Below are 23,773 nucleotides of genomic sequence, written 5' to 3' on the forward strand. Positions count from 1 at the left end.
GAGACATAGGTATGCTGTTTCCTGCGTCGGCGACGACAGCGATGGCGTCAACAATGTATTAGTTTGTGATTAGGTCTAGTTAATGGTGACCACAAGTAGTAGGTCAATCATATTTGGTATGCAGTTGTATAAGCATTGGCACATCTCATTTCCATGGAGATTATTTAGCCCTGCCCCCTCAGTCATGGTCTATTGACTTCGAAACTTTTGCTTATTTTACATGTATTAGTTTGTGATTAGGTTAGTTTATGAGGTGGGGAACCACAAGTGGTAGGTAAATGATATTTGGTATGCAGTTGTAGAAGCATTGGCATATATCGTTTCCATAGAGATAATTTGGCTCCGCCCCCTTAGTCATAGTCTATTGACTTTGAAATTTTTTCTAAGTTATCATGTATTAGTTAATGATTAGGTCAGTTCAAGGGGAACCATCAGTGGTAGGCCAATGTTAATTGGTATTCAGTTGTATAAGCATTGGCACATCTCATTTCCATGGAGAATATTTGGTCTAGCCCCTCAGTCACAGTCTAATGACTTTGAAACTTATCTTAGTTTACATGTATTAGTTTGTGATTAGATCAGTTTAAGATGAACTGCTTATGTTTTAAGTCAATGATATTTGGTATGCAAATTTATTGGCATTTTCAAGTATTGTTTCCATGGAGATTATATAACCCCACCCCCTATTCATGGTTCATTGACTTTGAAACTTTTACATAGTTTACAAGTTAATGTTTGTATTTAGATTTGGGAACAACGTATAATAAGTCAATGGTATTTGATTATTGATTATACTTATCCTATGCTTTTTAAAAGAAGATATTTAAGATTATCAATTGGTGTAAAACTTGCCAAATTAGCAGAGGTGGGAATGTGCAGTGATGAACAAGTTTTTGCTATGCATTTTTCCTTATTTTTTCTTTAAGTTTTTTTTTTTATGTTTAAAGAGGAAACGTTATAATTTCAAATTACAAAACTTGTATTTGTCTCCTATCAATGTATCATTTTCATTCTATGTATTGATATTTGTATGGTTTAATTATTTTATGATAATGATTGACTTGACGCCTTTGTAAACTGAAATTTGTAGTGTGGTACAGAAGATCTATGGAACAACGCAAATTATTTTCAACATTTTATTTTATAAAAAAATATTAGGTTAGTGTTCAATTTATGGATTTCGGCGATATTCTCTTCATGGTGTGTATCCTTTGGAACGTCTTCTTCTACAAATCATGTGACAATTAACAGATGCACAGTACTTGCTTGTTGGACAATCTGAATCACGATGACAGTCTGTTTTGCAACCAGCCTTTCCTCCTACCACTGACTGAGAAACTACACCTGCAACTGCAGCGCTAACTGATCCACTTCTTCTTAAAGAAACTGTGTCTAATACATCTAGCCCACTTCGTCTAGAGGTAATTGCGTCAAAAAGATCTGCACCTGTATGACCAGACACTCCACGGCTACTACCAATAGTTTCCAAATGACCATTCCTAGACAGATCTAAATTTCTGGCCAAACCAGATGAACTAATTCGACTGCCAGAGGATAAATGATCATCATTACTTAAAACTCTGGTCAATCCAGATGACGAACTTCTTATTGTTTCTGATCCTGTATGTCCCCTTTTAAAAGAGTCTGATGAACCAATTATCCTTCCAGAAGAGATGTCGACGCAGTAACTGCTACAGCCCTCATGTACACATTTGTGTCCTGAACTACATAATTTGTCTCCTCCACACCCATAATGACAGTTTCTGACACTGTCATCGTCAGATAATGCACGTGACAAACCAGATGATGACCCTCTAATTGAGGAGGTCCTGCTTCCAACGGAATCCCCCGGCAATCCTCTACCTGCTGATGACCCGTGTGTTATAAATTCATTTCCTATTCCATGAGATATTCCAACAGCTCTTGATCCTGTTCGCCTATTTGCATCAATTACATCCAGTACAGAAATGGATCCGCCACCACGACGACCGTTTATGTTTCTTCCAACCGTGTTTTCGACCAGCAAAACCTTTTCTACTCCATGCTTGTCTAATGCATGTTTGTCTGTGGGTGCATATACTGTAAAAAAATATTTGACTTTCACAAATGTATTCATACAACACAATTAAATGAACTCTTGTTTATTATCATATAAGTATAAAGATATCTGGTATTTTTACCAATTAAATAACTATTCACTATAAAATAAATGACTAGAATGTTATCAATTGCAGGACACGTACGAACGCAGAGTTGTAGGCTCATACTGTATAGTAAGGTATAAAAGTCTTCACATAGCAATTGTGAACCAATCTAAAAACAGAAAACCATTTGTGAAATTTTCTTTTATGTATACAAACATATGTAGATGTTAGTATTTAATCTTCTTATGTACTGAGATTATATCTTTTTGCAAATTAGTTTTTTTGTTTGTTTCGGTATTTAGATTTTTGTATTCAACATACACATCACTTCTGTTGAAATAGTCTAAAAGCTTGCAGGAAGCTATTGGAATATTTTACATACCGGCTAGTGTTACTGTGGTCAATGCAATCAAAAAGAAAATAGCCTGGAATCGCATCATTTTCTGAGATTCTGAAATACAACAGGATTAATATTATATGTTACTGGAATTATTATTTATATGTCTCTTGATTTTCATTTTTTCCAAATATTCAAATAAAGAAAGAAACGTTGAGCAAAGCTAGCACACGTTTTGATCTACTATCTTAATTAATTTATCTAACGATGTTTCTTTCTTACATTTTCTTCATTTGCTTTTTATCACAGAAATTACATTTTTAAACATACAGAAAATGTAGTTAGAATTGAACCTTGTGTACCGTATAGTATATTTAACTTTATTTATGCCTTTTTCTATTTCTTCAATGAAATATTTCTTGTTGATCTTTGTCAACATTGCATAACTATTGCTTTGTATATTAACTATTCTTATTTATAATAAATATGTATGTATAAAATATGTCTTACCTTTGTTTAAAGCAATTGGAATGATTTGTAATGAATATTGTTGTATTGCTTTAGAATCGTTCTTTTATATCGTTTCAAATATTTGTTTTAATAGTTGACATACACACAAGGAAATTTGTAAATAAACCGCAAATGATGGATTTGTTAATTAATATTCAAATCTTTAAATGTCACCAGCATTCTTCTTTGCAGTTTTGGATTATGCTTATTTATAAAAACAACTGTACACAGGGTCATTTTGTTTCCTTCCTACTACACACACATTTGTCATTATGTTATAATACATGTAGTTATTACGAAATATTATTTTGACTCATCAACAATAAGGTTAAATATACACGTTATTAATTTCGTTGTAATCAGAGACTTGTTCTGTTTAAAAACTAACCAAACACATTGTAATACCTCATTGTATGGATGTTTTTATCTTTAAATTAAAATTATTTGAAAACCACTGTTTGACATTTTGTTCGAATGTTTTTTTAAAACACAGTAGTTATAAAAGAAAGGAAGTAAAATCAAAAAAATACTGAACTCAGAGGAAAATCTAATTGAAAAGTCCATAACCACATGGCAAAATCAAATGACAAAACACATAAAAAACGAATTAAAAGAACGTATCTGATTATACAAAGCTTGATCTTATGCTTATGAAAAAGATGAGTTTCAATCTAATTTAAACCCAAACAATTGAACTACTGAAACAAACCCCAGTTCTCATGTATCTTGTATATCTCCTGTCCATGCTCCGTCATTGTATATTATGATTGTTATCGCCAATCTTCAAATTGAAAAAAGAATCCTGTCTTAGACTCAAAGTTACAATACATTAAAACTTATAAATACATTATATGTATTTGTCTACATATAAATCAAATATTATTTGTTTAATTTTGCAATATCTTTTGGCTGTGAGATAAATTTTGGTTACATGATAGAATGGTCACTTCTTTTTATGTTTTCATCCAGAGAGAGGAAAATACTAAAGGACATCGCGGCTAAAATTACAAAAAAAAGGACGACAGTATACAACACACAACCTAGAAAACTACACAAATTGCATCACTAACCCCAACACAAACTAGGCCAATATCAGGTGAAAAACTATTTTTTACAAATCTGTGTAGGTTGAAAATAAACTAAATTTGAGACAAAAACTGCTTGCAATTTATTATATTTGTACTATTGCATATATTGGAAGATGATTGACTTGTTTTTTAACATAGAAAAATACAAACACATATAAGATACAAGGCCCATGAAACTGAAAATACTTAGAATATAAAAATTTCTATATAAACTCCGATTAAAAATAACAAATGTATATTACATTCCTCCTGCATCTATATATTTATCAACGGTGGCGAAAAGATGTTTGACCTGGCTCAAATTACACGATTAGCACTTCAAATACCTGTCTGAAACATCATGCCTTTTAAATTAGCTATTTTACATTGATTAGGAAAGAATCGCAGCCTTACAATGATGGAATACACAAAACTGTGGAATGAAAGATTTACAATCATCTAATTTATTTTTTAAACAGGTCGTTTGTAACGTTGAATGCCCTAATGCAATTTTTTATTTTCTCTCTATTTTGTTCTTTGGTCAAATAAATTACTGTCTATAAATTGGCATTGAAATTAAACTCATTGTCCCATGAAAAAGATCTAATAAAAGTGTGTATACCTGGGTTTTTTTCTCTCCTGCGATAGCGGTTCCTTTATATCACCGTTTACTCAGACCTTGTAGATAAATAGTCCGTATTAACTTATCCAATAATACACGATGATATTGAAGTATAGATTCTGGATACTGACGTTGTTTATCATCTTAATCACGTATTATTGCTTTCTTTTATTTGTCTGTATAAATACTATAAGCCAACTAATTTATACGCGCGAATTTTGTTCCGAATATAAATCGTCACGGATATGTAAAACTTATTTTCCTTATTTTCTTCATCAAGTTAATTTTAGAATCGCGAATTGGTTAGTAAGGGCTAAACGCTAAATAAAGTATCCGCGACAAAAAAGTTGGTTTGCAGTTTTTCTTTTGATGTTTGGTCTATTTTTGGTTATATTTGAAGCAACTGTGTACTTATACATCCCGTCATTGTGTTATTGTTCTTTGGTAAACAGATTTGTATTCGTGTTTTTCATGTTTGCTAATGTGCGTTGTCCATATACCTTTTTGTGTTTCTTTGTTTTAAATGACGAGGCTCTTTACTTGTACATCCCGTTATTGTGTTTTTTTGCTATAGTAATTTTTCGTATTCTTGTCTTTCATTGTGCTAATGTGCTTTGTCTATATGCTTTTTCGTGCTTCTTTGTTACACATTAGATTGTTTTTTATAGTGATTAAGATTATAAAACAATGTTGACTGCTGTTCCCGTATCTTTGACATTTTTACCTATAATGTCTGTTTGTTTTGTACACATATCGTTGTTTATATAATGGAATTTTATCCGACTGTCATACAAGTGATAGGATTAGCTAGCTATAAAACAAAGTTAAATCCACCATTTGTTACATAAGAAAATGCCTGTAGCAAGTCAGGAAAAACCAGTTGTTATTCATTCCTTTGATGTGTTCGAGCTTTTGATTTTATCATTTGATTGGGGATTTTCCGTTTTGAATTTTTCTCGGAGTTCAGTATTTTTGTGATTTTACTTTATTTCACCCACGAAAGTTTCCCATTTTTTAAGGATGTATAACTTTTGTGTAGTGATTTATAAACTTGTTTTGTCTTTTAATCGTCTCTTTGTATGTGTATCATTGGATGCCGCTTTCACTTTCTCTTAACTATAAGTAAGTGATGTCCCCATTGTATCTTCTGACTCTTTCATTGTTTTTCAAGATAAGGATGCTTGTTTCATACTTTGATTGCTGTTTTAAGTTGATTATGGCTGTATAAAGGCAGTAAAAACAGTTTACGCATGGTTAAATCGCATCGAAATACAACTCAAGATAACAAAAAAAAAAATGAAAGTCTCATCAACACTGAAAATTAAGACCTTTCACAAAATCGATCATCAAAACAACATAATCAAAGTCACTGCTTTTGGAGAGATTTTGTCCCCCTGCAATAATAAATTTAACACAAAATGTTAAGTCGAAACGAAAGAACAAGGTTTTTCAAATCTAATTACTTAGTTAAGATGAAAGATGTTTTTTCTGAAAGTTTACATTAAACACAAAATGTCGACACTGAACGAAACAAGAAGTATTTTTTTTTAAATCCCAAGACAAAACTGACAGTGCCAAGATTTGACTCAATTTTGTTTGAAGACTTAGTTTTTATTTTCTTCTTTAAATCCGTAGATGACTTTTAATTGAGCCTTCTTTAGATTAGACTAGTAAATCATATGCAGACAAATCGCTTGTATTGCGTATTAGATTGAAATGAAATCCTTATAATTACTTAGAAGAGTTTTCCAACATCAACTAGATAACCTTTAAGTAGTGGTTTTCCAAGCAATTCAAAGAAAATGATAATATCGTCTAAAACGAAATGAAAGACTTCAGTTTATTATTTTTTCATATTGTATAAGTCTCTGGTTACTACCAAATATACCATGAATTTATTTAAAAACATAAATAATAGGTCAAAACAATATTTCATAATACGCATATGTATTATGACGTAACGAAGACTATGTCGATTGTACGAGGAAACAATATGTGTCTTTGACCCTGAAAACATTGCTGTAGATATACATATATTGCAGTTTTGTAGTACTACGACAGTGTGACATTTAAAAGTGCACCTTTAATCAACAAATTCATCATTTGTGGTTAACTTAAAACTTTTTTATGCACTTGTGTGTAACAAACAATATAAATGAAAACGGTATAAAAGAACGATTGGAAGGCAGTACAACATTATTCATTTGAAAAATATCCGTATTGTTCCAAACAAAGGTAAGAAATTATTAAAGCAGAATCATAACTTTTTGGTATACTTAAGAATTGAATGCTCTTTTTTGTAAATTTATTGGGGTGTAAAAGCGTTGACCGAAGTACATTTTGTATGAAGCGCGGAAGCGCTTCATACTTAAAATGTGCGCACGGTCAACGCTTTTACAACCCTATAAATTTACAAAAAAAGCATTCAATACTTATAATTACATTTTTACCTATAGGATCATGAAAACACGCCTTTTATCAAGTTTTTATTTCATTTACCTGTGCACTTTATTGTGGGACCTCGTGTCATCATGAATGAGAAGTTTTAATGAGTGATACAACAGCTTAAGAAATAACACATGATGTGCCGTTAGCCAATCAGAATAACGTATAGTAATGAAACATACATCTAATGTAATTATATAAGTATGAATGATATAACAATTATATTTAATGCCATAGGAACAAAGATAGAAATAGGTCTTGAAAGATTTAAAAAACGGATTTAACATTTTAGTATTGATTTTAGTAATTAAAATGTAAAAACAGTAGCAACATACTGCTTCAAAGTATAATTATTTGTTATAACTGATGTTTACTGTGTTTAAAAATCAATCGGAAGTTTAATTCGGAATGAAATAATTATTTGAAATATTCAAGTTATTAATCATGCGAAGTAATGTTTTTTTCTTAAGTTTTAATACTGTAAATGTAAATGTTTATCTTATACTTATACTTGACAATCAATGTAAGTTAATCAAGATCTTTTTTCTGCATTTGTTAATCCGTAAATATACATCCTATCTTTCTAAATTGTAATGTGAACCTTATTTCTCTGTAAAATCATATTGCATTTATAGATTGAAACATCATTTTCACTATTTACATAATTCGTATTAAATTATTTGAATTGCTTTTTTGTAAGTAAGGATAATTTTTCTCTTAATTTCAGACTTAGAAATGATGAGATTCCAGACCATTTTCGTTTTGATGGCATTGACCACAATAACAGTAGCCGGTAAGAAAAATGTTCAATGTGTTTTTCTCGAAATTTATAAACTGTATCAAATAAAAGTGTTTTCAGTGTGTAGATAACATTTGAATATCTTATCACAGAATGTTCTTTAAAACAGCTGATATTTCGAAAACCCAACAGTCTCTGCAATTGCTTACAACAACGTTCCTTTGCCTAGAGTGTGTAATTATTTTTATTAAAGATAATACCTGATATCATTGTATTGTTAAGTAAAAAATAGTTCACCAGTATTTTTTTTCTTAATTAGTCAATTCATGAAAATCACATAAAGTGTCAGATCTACAATTTTACAGTATATGTACCCTCGGATAAGCATGCATTAGACAGACATGGAGTAGAGAAGGTTTTACTGGTCGAAAACACAGTTGGAAGAAACATAAACAGGCGTCGTAGTGAGGGATCTCTTTCTGTACTGGATGTTATTGATGCAAATAGACGAGCAGGATCAAGAGGAGTTGGGACATCTCAAGGAATAGGCAGTGAATTTATTACACACGGGTCATCTTCCGGTAGAGGATTGTCTGAGGCTTTTGTTGGTGGCAGGACCTCTGTATCTGGAAGCATTAGAGGCTCTTCAGTTGGTTTGTCCCGTGCTGTATCTGACGACGATGATCATTTCACCTCTGGCAGCCGAATTGGTCTATCTGGTCTAGTTAGAAATGTGGATCTGTCTAGAAATTCTCATTTGGAAACTATTGATAGTGTCCGTGGAGTGTCTGGTCATTCAGGTGCAGATATTATTGACGCAATCAGTTCTAGACGAGGTGGGCGTGTTGTCCTGGACACTGTTTCTGCCAGACGAAGTGGATCAGCCCGTACTTCTGGTTCAAGACTAGTTTCTCAGTCAGTGGTAGGAGGAAAAACTGATTGCAAAAACGACTGTTTTAGTGATGGAGATTGTCCAACAAACAGATACTGTGCCACTGTTAATTGTCATAGAATTTGTAGAAGAAGACTGTCTAATGGATACTCACCATGAAAAGGTTATCACCGAAATCCAGACTATGAACACTTTTTTCTATCTTTTTTAAAATAAAATATTGCATTCAGTTTTTGTTATTGTATAGATTTTTCGTTATTTCATCAATAATATTGATAACTCATTCGTTAAATCAAACTAATCAGAAAAAAATATAATTACATACAGACATAAATACAGATATGAATAAAGATAACAAAATCATACAGCAATTGAAAAAAATATTTGTGATTTGTTTAAATTACAGTATCTCGTAAAACACAAAAAAACATAAAATAAACAATAATTAAAAAAACTTTTTTCGCCAAAGAAAATACAATTCCTTGTTAAGTTCTACATTGATTTGAATTCTGAGATAACTACAAAATAATTTCAGATTTATGATGCTGGAAACGTGCTGATAGCTAGACAAAAACGGAAAACTCGCGATTTTCTTTTCCAAAACCGATTAAGCAAAATATATTAGCATAGAAATATTTGATTATAAAAAGATGTATACATGGAACCTGAATTATAACATAAAAAGTATGAGGATATATTTTAATTGCGAAAACTGTTTACCTCGGGAAAATAATATGTTTATTTGTTAATTGTTATATGTATACATTGTTGCGCCGGTCCCAAGTAAGGAGATTTATTCTTGAATGATTTGTAATTTTAATTTGTTGTGTACTTAGTATGACTATAAAAAAGAAGATATCTATTATCACTGAACTAGTATACATATTTGTTTAGGAGCCAACTGAAGAACGGCTCCGGAAGAGCGAGATTCTTGCTGCATTGAAGATCTATTGGTAGAATCCGGGTGTGGCCTGCTCGATGGTGTGGTAGTTGTCTCTTTGACACATTCACCATTTCCATTCTCAATTTTATTTATATGGTCGTTCCTTAATATAAAACGATACATGAACTAATTTTTAGCTTACTATGTATCGGTTTCAATCATTGTTGAAGGTGATACTGTTACATATAGTTGTAAATCTGAACATTGTTACGTGTGTGATGGATAATTGTTTATTAACAGTCATTCCATATCTAATCTGTATATTCAATAGACAAGTAAAAGGCTTACACAGCCACTTTTGCATAAGTACTATTTCTGTACCAAATCAGTAGTACTGGTAATATACTTCTGATATTCAGTACTATTTTGTTTCTAAAGAAGTATTGTAGCATTTAGGTACCTGTATTGTACAGTACTTGAAATTTAAGTACTGCAAAGCTCTCTTTCGATGTTTATAAATTTTAAATTTTACTTTTCCGAGTTACAGGGGTTTATTCATAAAAAAGGAGGATTTTCCAGTTTTATGTCACAATAACTAAAAAGTGCTTTCAGTAGTTAGCGTGAAATTTTTGTGACTTGTTTATAGATATTGATGTAATCACTCTATTGATTTTCATAAATTTCAAATATGACATTGAGAAGAAATTGAATTTTATTTGTTCAAAGTCTGACAACTGATTAACTAAGCAATGCGCAATAGCACAGTGTATTGCACAACAGAAACCGAATCCTGTTATATTTTAAATATTTAATTACAATCCAAACTCAGACCTTTATCAAGCTTGAATATTATGCCTATTTTTGCGGGCGTATCCAGCTGCACTCAGCGAAGCAGTTTATTATATAAATTGGTTTTAAGTTCCGTGCATTTATTATTGCGATTTTGTCATTTTACACTAAAATACGATTTTAATATATGCGATATTCAGAAAAATCTTGTTTGATTCATATAAAAACTTTCAAAATGCGAGTTTTTATTATTGTGATTATAACCCTGTCGAATTTTCTCAATAATAAAAACATCGCAATAATTTCTGAATTTACAGTATATGGTTAAACCTAACAAAAAAACTTTGTGGCTAGTCTGTAAATCAGACATCAATAAAATTGAGAATGGAAATGGGGAATGTGTCAAAGAGACAACAACCCGACCATTGAGAAGACAACAGCAGAAGGTCGCCAACAGGTCGTCAATGCAGCGAGACATTTCAGCACCCGGAGGTGTTCTTCAGCTGGCCCCTAAACAACTATATATACTAGTTCAGTAATAATGAACGCCTTACTAAACTCCAAATTGTACACAAGAAACTAAAATTTAAAATAATACAAGACTAACAAAGGCCAGAGGCTCTTGACTTGGAACAGGCACAAAAATGCGGCGGGGTTTAACATGTTTATGAGATCTCTACCCTCCTCTATACCTCTAGCCAATGCAGAAGAAAACGCATAACAATACGCACATCAAAATTCAGTTCAAAAGAAGTCCGAGTCTGATGTCAGAAGATGTAACTAAAGAAAATAAACAAAATGACAATAATACATCAATGTTCTTATTTCAAAAAGAGGAGCACTCAGCATATATAATTAATGTGTGCATGAAGGGACAACTTGCTAGAAACTGAATGTTTTACCACAACTAAATATGTTTAATTGGAAAACAAATATATGATATATGAGACACAGTTTTGTCAAACTGTGTTGTGCAAGAATCTTTAAAATATTTTGAAATGCCAGGAATAACAGAGCTAAATTCATTCAAGTATGGACATCACAATATGGCAACTTATTACATAACAATTAATTATATTATAATTATGTCATAATGAAATTATCACAATTTGAAAGATTAATCTTTCTTCTTTCTTTTTGGTACTTTTATATATCTTTAAAGCCGTTTGATAAACGATCTTTTTTTAAGCATAACACATAATCTAAACTATATTTATTGATATTGATCGATTTGTTTTTAAAGACTGCAGATACAAATATAATTTTCTATTCTACAGTGAAATAAAATCAGAAAAGTATCGTATGTTTCATAACATAGAATAATAGAAGCGTATGTTGATTATGATGAGCTATTCTATTTTCATGATTTGAAAGACTATACATGCTATATGTATGATTTCTAACACATATAATAATGTATACTATGACATTTCAATAAAAAAAAAGTGTTCGGGTCAGGTAGTTATCAATCATGAGACCTTGACGAGTGCATCTAGAAGACTTGTACCTGTCTTATTAATAAAGATATAAGATATGGAATGAATACCGATACAAGACAAATATCCATCATACACGTAACAATGTTGAAATTTACAACTATATGCACCAGAATTACCTTCAACAATGATTGAAATCTATATCCCAGAGCTAGATAAAAATTAGTTCATTTAGTGTCTTTTTATATTAAGGACCTACCATATGAATGTATACATATAACAATTTACAAATTAACATCATATTTCCCAAGGTAAACATGGTTAACAACTTTCGCAATTAAAATATATCCTCATACTTTTTATGTTATAATTCAGTTTTCCGTGTTGTCTAGCTATCAGCGCGTATCCAACATAAAAATTCTAAGAATGTTTGTAGTTATTTCAGAATTACGATCAGTGTAGAACTTGACAAGGAATTGTCTTTGCTTTGGCGAAAAAAGTTTTTTATAACTGTTTTTGTTATGTTTTGTAGTGTGTTACGAGTTACTGTAATTTAAACAAATCACCAAACATTTTTCAATTGCTGTATGCTTTTGTTATCTTTTTTCATATTTATAATTATAACTGTATGCTGTTATATTTTTTCTGATTAATTTTATTTGACGAATGACTAAAAATCTATACAATGCAATATTTTATTTTAAAAAAGATATAAAAAGTGTTCATAGTCTGGATTTCGGTGATAGGCTTTTCATGATGAGTATCCATTTGACAGTCTTCTTCTGCAAATTCTGTGACAATTAACAGTGGCACAGTATCTGTTTGTTGGACAATCGCCATCACTAAAACAGTCGTTTTTGCAATCAGTTTTTTCTCCTACCACTGACTGAGAAACGAATCCTGAACCTGAAGTACGTTCTGATCCACTACGTCTGGTAGAAACAGTGTCTAGAACAACACGCCCACTTCGTCCAGAGCTAATTGCGTCAAGAATATCTGTACCTGTATGACCAGACACTCCACGGATACTACCAATAGTTTCCAAATGAGAATTTCTAGACAGATCCACATTTCTAGCCAGACCAGATGAACCAATTCGGCTACCAGACGTGAAATGATCATCATCGCCAGATAAAGCACGGGACAAACCAATTGAAGAACCTCTTATGATTCCAGATACAGAGGTCTTGCCTCGAACAGAAGCCCCAGACAATCCTCTACCGGAAGATGATCCGTGTGTAATAAATTCACTGCCTATTCCATTAATTCCAACATTTCTTGATCCTGCTCGTCTATTTGCATCAATGATATCCAGTACAGAAAGAGATCCCTCACCACGACGCCTGTTTATGTTTCTTCCAACTGTGTTTTCAACCAGCAAAACCTTTTCTACTCCATGTCTGTCTAATGCATGTTTGTCTGTGGGTGCGTAGACTATAAAATAAATATTTGACGTGTTATATTTCACAAGTCTAGTAATACAGAACAATAAAAATTAACTCTTGTTTACAGGTAAATATAAAGTTTCTGGGATTTTTACCAATGATATAACTATCAACTAAAGATGAAATGACTAGAATGTTATCAATAGTTATCAAAGGTACCAGGATTGTAATTTAGTACGCCAGATGCGCGTTTCTACATAAGACTCATCAGTGACGCTCATATCAAAATATTGATAAAACCAAACAAGTACAAAGTTCAAGAGCATCAACTTAAGGGAACGTACGGCTTCAGCACAGATGTAGGTTCATACCGTATAGTAAGCTATAAAAGACCTCATATGACAAATGTGAACCAATTCAAAAAGAGAAAACCTTATGTGAAATGTTCTTGTAAAATATTCAAAAATATGTAGATGTAAGTAAATATCTTCTTAAGTATTGACATTATATCTTTTTAAGGATTTTTTTTATTGTAAGTCATTTAGATTTTTGTATCTTCACACCCAAACCACTTCTTTTAAAATAGTCTACAAACTCGCAAGAAGCGATTAGAATATTTTACATACCGGCTAGTGTTACTGTGGTCAATGCAATCAAAAAGAAAATAGCCTGGAATCGCATCATGTTCTGAGATTCTGAAAAACAACAGGATTAATATTATATGTTACTGGAATTATTATTTATATGTCTCTTGATTTTCAATTTTTCCAAATATTCAAAAAAAGAAAGAAACGTTGAGCAAAGCTAGCACACGTTTTGATCTACCATTCTTAATTAATTTATCTAACGATGTTTCTTTCTTGCATTTTCTTCATTTGCTTTTTATCACAGAAATTACATTTTTAAACATACAGAAAATGTAGTTAGAATTGAATCATGTGTACCTTATAGTATGTTTAACTTTATTTATGCCTTTTTCTATTTCTTCAATGAATGTTTTCTTGTTGATCTTTGTCAGAATAGCATAAATGTTGCTTTGTATCTTTATCATTCTTATTTATAATATATATGTATGTATAAAATATGTCTTACCTTTGTTTAAAACAATTGAAATGATTTGTAATGAATATTGTTGTACTGCTTCAGAATCGTTCTTTTATATCGTTTCAAATATGTTTTTAATAGTTGACATACACACAAGGAAATTTGTAAATAAACCGCAAATGATGAATTTGTTAATTATGTTTCAAACTTTAAATGTCACCTGCATTCTTCTATTCAGTTTTGGATTATGCTTATTTATAAAAACAACTGTACACAGGGTCATTTCGTTTTCTTCCTACTACTAAACACATTTGTCATTATGTCATGAAGTTTTTACGAAATATTATTCTGACTTATCAACAATATGGTTGAATTTATTAATTTTGTTGTAATCAGAGACTTGTACTGTTTCAAAACTAACAGAACTCCTTGTATTACCTCATGGTAATGATATTTTTATCTTTAAATTGAAATTTCTTGAAAACCACTGCTTGATATTTTGTGCGAATGGTTTTTTGAAACGCAGTAATCATTAGAACGTATCTGATTTAACAAACCTTGAGCGTATGCTTACAAAAACGACGAGATCCAGCCTAATTTAAAACCAAACAATTGAACAATTTAGAAAAACAGTTCTAGTGACATGTATTTTGCATCTGTTTTCTTTATGCTCCGTCATTGAATATTACTCTGCATTGAATATTATGATTGTTATCGCCAATCTGAAAATTGAAAAGCAATTTACAAATCTGTTTTAGGTTTTAACAAGTAAAAACACAAAAATACTGAACTCGAGGAAAATTCAAAAAGGAAAGTCCCGAATCAAATGGCAAATCAATAGTTCAAACACATCAAACGAATGGATAACGACTGTCATATTCCTGACTTATACAGGCATTTTCTTATGTAGAAAATGGTGGATGGAACCTGGTTTTATAGCTAGCTAAACCTCTCACTTGTATGACAATCGCACCAAATTCCATTACATTGTCAACGATGTGGGAACAAAAAAAAAAAACAGACACAATAAGTAAAAATGTCAAAAATAGGGGTACAACAGTTTACATTGTTATCATCTTAATCACTATAAAAACAACAAATGTAACGGAGAAGCATAAAAAGGCATACATCAAATTTAACATCCTCATTTTGCTTATTTATCTATGTAAAATCTACCCTTAAAGAATGGAAGGTTTTCAGTACTGGTGTAAAAGTGCGCGTTTGAAATTCGCACAGGTAGACATAAAATAATTTTGTCGTTCAAAGTATGACGGCATACATAAATGCAGAGTCACGTAAAGTAGATATAACACAAAAACAGACTTAACAGTAAAAGTAATAATAATAAATAAAACAATTGTGTGGTTCAAAGTATGACGGGATACATAAGTAAAGAGTCACGTCAAATGTATATCACAAAAACAGACTTAACAGAAAAAGTAGTATTAATAAATAAAATAGTCTTGTCGTTCAAAGTATGACAAGATACATAAGTGAAAGTAATATTAATAAATAAAATTATTTTGTCGTTCAAAGTATGATGGTATACATAAACACAGAGTCCCGTCAAATGAATATCTCTAAAAACTGACTTAACAGTAAAAGTAAAATTAATATAGACAAATAAAAGAATACTATAACACGTTATTAAGATGATAAACAACGTCAGTACGCAAAATCTATACTTCAAGACCGTCTTGTATTATTTGTGAAGTTGATACGGAATATTTATCAACAAGTTCTTGGTACCTTACGATGAATTTATTTAGAAAAAGGACGAGACGTTCTTTGACATACCCCTGGTTCATCAACTTTCTGCTCAGACACTGGTGACGTTTTACAAAGTCTGAGTAGGAGCTGCAAGTTCTTGAATACCGAATAAGTTACAAAAAGGCAACAGAAGTATACCGCTGTTCGAAAGTCATTTATCGATTGAGATAACAAATCCGGGTTACAAATCAACTCTTCTATTTGTTTAATTTTGCAATATCTTTTGGCTGAGAGATAATTTTTTGGTTACATGATAGAATGGTCATTTTTTTTTATGTTTTCATCCACAGAGAGAGAAAAAACTAAAGAACATCGCGGCAAAAATTACAAAAAAAACCGACACAAAAACAGTATACAAAACACAATCTAGAACTAGAAAACTACACAAATTGCAACAGGGAACCCACCATTACCGGGGCGACGGGCGATCTCAGGTAAAAAACAATTTTTAACTAATCTGTGTAGATTAAAAATAAACTGAATTTTGAGACAAAATTGCTTACACTTTATACTATTGCATATATTGAAGAAATATTATTGAATTTGTTTACTAAACAAAAATACAAACACATATCAGATATAAGGCCAATCAAACTGAAAATACTCAGAATATAAAAAGTCCTATATAAACCCCCGTGTAGAATAACAATTACCTTTTACATTTATCAACAATGGCGTAAAGACGTTTGACTCTGTTCAATTTACAGGATTAGCACTTCAAATAAGTGTCTTAAACATCATGCCTTTTAAACATCTTTTTCATGCAAACTGAATATTTTACATTGATTAGAAAAGAACGCCAGTCTTACAATGAAGTATTACACAAAACTGTGGATCAAGTAAAAACTGTGGTTATACTTTCGCGTTTCGTTGTTGGTTTATGAGTCATGTAATTTATTTTTCAACCCGGTCTGTTGAAACGTTTTAGGCCCTACTTCAATCTGTAATTTTCTCGCTAATTTGTTCTGTGGTCTGTATTAATGTCTATAAATTGGCATTGGAACCAAACTCATTGTCAAAAGAAAAAGGTCTAAAGTGTGAATATATGTTTGGTTGTTCTCTCTTGCGATAGGTGTACTTTTATATCACCGTTTACCAAAAACTTGTTGATATCTTTCCGTATCGACATCTAAAATGATGGTCTTTAAGTAGAATATGGATACTGAAGTTGTTTATCATCTTCATAACGTGTTATTTTAATATTTTACTTTTTTTTTATTTATACTCTTAATCAACTAATTTACGAGAGAGATTTGTTTTTGCGACTTTTGCGAGTAGAAAAATAACGCAAATTTAATTAAAGATTAAAATAATTCAAAAAATATTGTGGAATAAAACAGGCCGCATATCGTAACGGATTTGCTCATTGTTGAAGGTTGTACGGGTACCTTTAGATGCTAATACCAACGTTGTTTTTACAGTTGAGTTGTCTCATAGGCAATCATTCTGCAACTCCTTAAGTTAATACTAAATAATTCAAGAAATTCTTATGTGGAATCATATCGGCCGCAGTGGAAAAAACAGTAAACGAGGTCTGGCAAGAAGACGATACAAACCGCCGGCATTTTTAATATTGGCAAGTAGGTGTTCAACTGGTAACAGAAGTAACAAAAGTTCTTCTAATGAAGATAAAAGTGAACGAGGAGCACGACCCCACACTGACGCTAGGCCATATTAATACAGCTTCGAAAATCTTCGTATCTATAAATCTATCAAATCCGAATGTAACTAGTGTATTCATCAGAAAACCAAACATCCCAACAAAAATAAAGGGGGTTTCTTAAGTATAGAAATAAACTGAAAACGAGTCAATGGAGACCCATTAAAATGTTAAAACAAGGGTTTGTCAGAAGCAGGATATCTTATTCCCCAAAAGGCACGCAACATGCTCACAGGACAAAGATCTGCTATCCTTTGAGGAATAACCAATGTCGTTGAAGTACCTCTCTGATCAGCTTTCGAACTACAAATCTTCAAATGTAATTCATATTTATTATTTGAAATTTTCAATGGCAGATCATTCAAGAAAATTGTGTGTGCTCCAAAATATATGTACTCGTATCGGCCGTGAGCTCACCTAATCTTAACAAAGCAAAAAATGCAAGACTAAATGCAGAAGCGAACAGACAAGATTCGTGAGAGGAGCAAACGGATGGTAGTGATCGTATATTTTTGTGCAAATTTCTAAAATAACAGGAGCGCGAATATCTGATAATTTGGAACTATTCCTTCGAACTCCCTCTAACATTTAAAAACTATAAAAGTACATGTAATGTCAGTTTATGATTTATGGCTAATCCCGGATAAGTATTATGTATGTATTGATTGTAGATGATGTTAAACCAGAATACGATAAGTAAGCTATAAAACATGAGAACACATCAATTTGTATAGACCATACTAATTTATGTCATATTCCTTGCTGATTGATAATTCGAGGATAACTGATTGACATTCCCTGTCACCACGCACAAAACCCTCAATTCCTGATCAATGACACCCCAGGAAGATGATGGAAAGCGCTCTTTTTTTAGTCGGTAATGATCATCGTACACGGCCAAACCACTATTAGTACCCCTATACGACGCTAATCGAATGCTTCGCATATATTTCAAATACTCTTGGGCTTTCATAGGCCATTTTTCTAATATAATTGCCATTATATAAATCATAAAGACCGAAGTCCAAATTTCTATATTGTTCAAAGAATGTGGTTTTTTTTAACTACAGTCAGGGCACCTCCTTTAAAAAAAAGAAATTGCCGTCCAAAGTTGAAACAAAGCCCAAAACTGAAGCAGATTTTAGCAATAAACCTAAATGAATAAACTCACCTCGCCAAATTTTCTCCTAAATCTTTAACGGAATATGATCCCCAATCGGATCAAATATGCTAGGGATGCTTTCCGGAATGTGATTAACTAGGAAAATTTCATTACTGGCGGAGTGCGAGCCTGTATTTAGCGACTGGGGCCTCCTACTACGATAAAAGGGGGGATTTTGGTCCCCTGTATGCGTATACATACCATGAATATCCTGAATCGATGGGACCATCTCGACTTGGGAAACTATACTAGAATCATTATCGGCTGCTCTTCTGTTGACTGTTGTGGTGACATCGTACAATTCAGGTCGCTGAGAATCTGTACTCGACATCGGAACTCTCGAAGATGACGGTCCAGGAATAGCTGATGTCACAGGGTCCAACTCCGCACGGTCACTTTGGTTTTGGTTGGAGGCAATAATGTCGTCTTCGCTTGCGTTTACCATAACTTGAGTTGAATGACTACCCGCCGAAATAATGTTTGGATTCCCACGAGGAGCCATGGGTCTTTTTGGATCAGAATGCACATGACTTTTACTAACGTTTGGTCTTTAACGCTTAGAAGTAGCATTTTTCTCTGCAACAGATCGTAAACTAGTAGGCGGTTGCCTATTTCTTTTCTGAGGTTTCATCTGTGTTGAGGATGGAACTGGATTTTACAAAAACAATTTTGAACAAGCTTCCCGTTCAAACATTAGAAAATTTAGAAGTGACGTCATAGTACGACAACGTCACATGACAGACACGGTCAAAGTTCAGAATGCAAAGAAAAAAGGGAGGACTGGAAAATAGATGCAGAATTTTAACTTTTATTAAACCTGTATTATCAGTTAACCGATAAACATTAATAAATCGTCGCGGATATGTAAGAATTGGATTTTTACATTATTTAACTTCAAGTAAATTTTAGAATCGCAAAATGGTCTAAAAAGGGCAATACGCGAAATAAGTATCCACGAAATAAGTTGGTTTACAGTATTACTTTTACTGTTGGTCTATTTTTGGTGATATCAATTTGACGTGGCTGTGTAGTTATACACCACGTCATTGAGTTATTATTCTATGGGAAAAAATGTGTGTGTTTGTCTTTCATTTTTGCTTATGTGCTTTGTCTATATGTCCTTTTGTGCTTCTTTGTTACATATTTGTTTGTTTTTATAATGATTAAGATTATAACACAATGTTGACTGCTGTACCCGTATTTTTGACATTTATACCTTTTATGTCTGTTTGTTTTGTTCACACATCGTTGTCAATATAATGGAAATTTATGCAACTGTCATCCAAGTGAGGAGTTAAGCTAGCTATAAAACAAGGGTTAATCAACCATTATTTACATATGAAAATGCCTGTTCCAAGTCAGAAATATGACAGTTGTGTCTATTCATTTCGTGTGTTTTAGCTTTTGATTTACCATTTAATTAGGAACTTTCCGTTTTAAATTTTCCTCGGAGTTCATTTTTTTTTGTGATTTTACTTTTTTTCACCCAAGAAAAATTTCCCATATATTTAGGATGTTTAGGTTTTATGTAGTTTTAAAAAAAGGCAACAGTAGTATACCGCTGTTCAAAACTCGTAAATCTATGGACAAAAAAAAAGTGGGTAAACAAACTAAAACTGAAGGAAACGCATTAAATACAAGAGCAGAACAACGACAAAACATTAAAATGTAACACACTTATAAACTTGTTCGTCTTTTTATATTCATTATTGTATGGCGCTGTCATTTTCTCTAAATATATAAGTTATTGATGTTCCAATGGTACCTTCGGACTCTTTCATTTCTTTCAAGATTAGGAAGCTTGTTACATATTTATATTGTTGATTTAGATTGAAGGTGTCTGAATAAAGGAAACTAACACAGTTTATCCATGATTAAATTGCATCGAAATACAACTCAAGATAAAAATCAAAAAAGGAATTTAAAGAGTCGCATCTACACTGAAAATCTACACTAAACCATCTTGATCAAAGTCACTGCTCTGGAGACGTTTTGTCCCACCTGAAAAATTAAATTTAACAAAAAATGTTAACTCGCAACGACACAAGAAGGTTCTCTCAATACTTGATGAAAGGATTTATCATTAAATATACATTAAACATAAAATGTTGACACGCAACGAAACAGGAAGATTTATTTTATCCCAATACAAAACTGACCATGCCCAATTTTGACCCAACTTTGTTTGAATTAATAGTGTCCATTTTCGTAAAATTCGTAACTGTCATTTATTTGAACCCTAGGCCTGTTTAGATAATTCTAGTAAATCAAATGCAGACTAATCGCAATAAGTGCGTATTAGATTGAAATCCTAATAATTATCTTACTTAGAAGATTTTCCCAACGTCAACTAGACAACCTATAAGCAACGGGTTTCGAGAAAATGAAAGAAAAGAAAAATCGCTAGTATCGCGTATTAGATTTAAATGAAATCCTTATAATTACTTAAAATAGTTATCTAACGTCAACTAGATAACCTTTAAGCAGCGGTTTTCCAAGCATATCGAAGAAAATAATAATATCGTCTTTAAGGAAATGAAAGACTTCAGTTGATTATTTTTTTTTTCAAACTGTACAAGTCTCTGGCTACTACCAAAATTGATATCAAATACATTAATTTGATAACATTAACAATAGTCTAAAACAATATTTCATTACATTTAATTTTTATAACACGTACATGTATTATGACGTAATGAAAACTATGTCGATTGTAGGAGGAAACAAATATGTGTCATTGACCCTGAGAACATTTCTTTTTATTTACATATATTGCAATTCCTTAGTACTACGACAGTGTGACATTTATAAGTGCACCTATAATCTACAAATTCATCATTTGCGGTTAACTTAGAATTTTCTTTGTGTACATGTGTATTATGAACAATATAATTGAAAACGGTATAAAAGAACGATTCGGAAGAAATAAAACATTATTCATTAGAATTAATTCCAATTGTTCGAAACAAAGGTAAGAAATTATTAAAGCAGAATCATAACTTTTTGGTATAAATAAATATGAAAGATATTACAATGTTAATAAGTACCATATTAACAAAGATAAGAAATAAGTTATTAAAGATTAAGAAAATTGTATTTATAAAGTTTTAAGTGTGATGCATAGTTCAATATTTTGGTTTTGATCTCAGTAATTTAAATTTAGATTCAGTAACACAATACTGCTTCAAAGTATAATTTATTTTCATAACTTATATTTACTGTGTTTTAAAATCTATCGGAAGGTTAATTCAATATGAAATAATTATTGGAGATATTCAAGTTATTATTCATTCAAAGTAATGTTTGTTTCTTATGTTTAAATACTGTAAAGGTATATGTTTATCTTATACTTATACTTGACAATCAGTGCAAGTTATGCAAGTTTCTTTTTCTGCATTCGTAAATTTGTGAATACACATCCTATGTATCTTTCTAATTTGTAATGTGAACATAATTTCTCTTTAAAATCATATTGCATGTATAAATTGAAACTTTATTTCCACAATATACATAAGTCGTATAAAATTATTTGAACTGCTATTTTGTAAGTAAGGATATTTTCACTCTAAATTTCAGACTTGAATGATGACATTCCAGACCATTTTCGTTTTTATGGCATTTACCACAATAACAGCAGCCGGTAAGAAAAATGTTCAATGTGTTTTAGCCGAAATTTATAAACTGTATCAAATAAAAGTGTTTTAATTGTGTAGATAACATTTAAAAAATAACACAGAATGTTCTAATATTTCCGAAACCGAACAGTCTCTGCAATTGCTTATAACAACGTTCTTTTGCTAAAAGTGTGTAGTTTTTTTATTAGCATAATACTTTATATTATTGTATTGTTAAATAAAAATAGTCCTTAGTATTTTTTTCCAATTAATCAATTCATGAAAATCACATAAATTGTCAGATATTCAATTTTACAGTATATGCACCCTCGGATAAGCATGCATTAGATAGACATGGAGTGGAGAAGGTTTTACTGGTCGAAAACACAGTTGGTAGAAACATAAACAGGCGTCGTGGTGAGGGATCTCTTTCTGTACTGGATGTTATTGATGCAAACAGACGAGCAGGATCAAGAAATGTTGGAACATCTCATAGAATAGGCAGTGAATTTATTACACACGGCTCATCTTCCGGTAGAGGACTGTCTGGGGCTTCTGTTGGAGGCAAGACCTCTGTATCTGGAATCATAAGAGGTTCTTCAATTGGTTTGTCTCGTGCTTTATCTGACGATAATGATCATTTCACGTCTGGTAGCCGAATTGGTTCATCTGGTCTGGCTAGAAATGTGGATCTGTCAAGAAATTCTCATTTGGAAACTATTGGTAGTGGCCATGGAGTGGCTGGTCATTCAGGTGCAGATATTCTTGACGCAATCAGTTCTGGACGAAGTGGGCGTGTTGTTCTAGATACTGTTTCGTCCAGACGTAGTGGATCAGGTCGTACTTCAGGTTCAGGACTAGTTTCTCAGTCAGTGGTAGGAGGAAAAACTGATTGCAAAAACGACTGTTTTAGTGATGGAGATTGTCCAACAAACAGATACTGTGCCACTGTTAATTGTCACAGGATTTGTAGAAGAAGACTGTCTAATGGATACTCACCATGAAAAAGTGATCACCGAAATCCAGACTATGAACACTTTTTGCTATCCTTTTTAAAATAAAAAATTGCATTCAGTTTTTGTTATTGTATAGATTTTTCGTTATTTCATCAATAATATTGATAAGTCATTCGTCAAATCAAACTAATCAGAAAAAATATAATTACATACAGACATAAAAACGGATATGAATAAAGATAACAAAAGCACGCAGCAATTGAATAAAATGTACGGTGATTTGTTTAAATTACAGTATCTCGTAAAACACAAAAAACA

At 31.8% G+C, this 23,773-nt stretch overlaps 2 protein-coding genes across 3 annotated transcripts; one reads left to right on the forward strand and one right to left on the reverse strand.

Annotated features, from left to right (window-relative positions):
* Positions 1-1,122: 1,122 nt before the first annotated feature.
* Positions 1,123-14,470, reverse strand: LOC143077997 (uncharacterized). The gene is made up of 3 exons (XM_076253035.1): positions 14,342-14,470; positions 2,527-2,595; positions 1,123-2,079 (listed from the first exon to the last, which is right to left on the reverse strand). Exons 2-3 carry the CDS (start codon positions 2,582-2,584, stop codon positions 1,196-1,198), a joined length of 942 nt encoding a protein of 313 aa, XP_076109150.1. The 5' UTR covers positions 2,585-2,595; positions 14,342-14,470; the 3' UTR covers positions 1,123-1,195.
* LOC143078009 (uncharacterized) lies at positions 6,665-23,566 on the forward strand. 2 transcript variants are annotated; one of them, XR_012979001.1, is made up of 3 exons: positions 6,665-6,915; positions 7,853-7,918; positions 22,818-23,566. XR_012979001.1 is itself a non-coding variant. In XM_076253039.1 (2 exons), exons 1-2 carry the CDS (start codon positions 22,468-22,470, stop codon positions 23,501-23,503), a joined length of 744 nt encoding a protein of 247 aa, XP_076109154.1. In that variant the 5' UTR covers positions 22,455-22,467; the 3' UTR covers positions 23,504-23,566. The 2 variants fall into 2 exon arrangements, 1 of the variants encoding a protein (XP_076109154.1); XM_076253039.1 differs by lacking the exons at positions 6,665-6,915; positions 7,853-7,918 and adding an exon at positions 22,455-22,525.
* Positions 23,567-23,773: the final 207 nt, after the last annotated feature.

This window comes from Mytilus galloprovincialis, chromosome 1 (genome assembly GCF_965363235.1).
Source record: "Mytilus galloprovincialis chromosome 1, xbMytGall1.hap1.1, whole genome shotgun sequence".
NCBI classification, from domain to species: Eukaryota; Metazoa; Mollusca; class Bivalvia; order Mytilida; family Mytilidae; genus Mytilus; species Mytilus galloprovincialis.

Bases quoted from the DNA above. Each gene is read 5' to 3' on its own strand.
- LOC143078009 (XM_076253039.1), top strand. From the start codon at position 22,468: ATGATGACATTCCAGACCATTTTCGTTTTTATGGCATTTACCACAATA. The intron at 22,526-22,817 runs GTAAGAAAAATG...TCAATTTTACAG, and splicing joins TACCACAATAACAGCAGCCG to TATATGCACCCTCGGATAAG.
- LOC143077997 (XM_076253035.1), bottom strand. From the start codon at position 2,584: ATGATGCGATTCCAGGCTATTTTCTTTTTGATTGCATTGACCACAGTA. The intron at 2,080-2,526 runs GTATGTAAAATA...ATTTTTTTACAG, and splicing joins GACCACAGTAACACTAGCCG to TATATGCACCCACAGACAAA.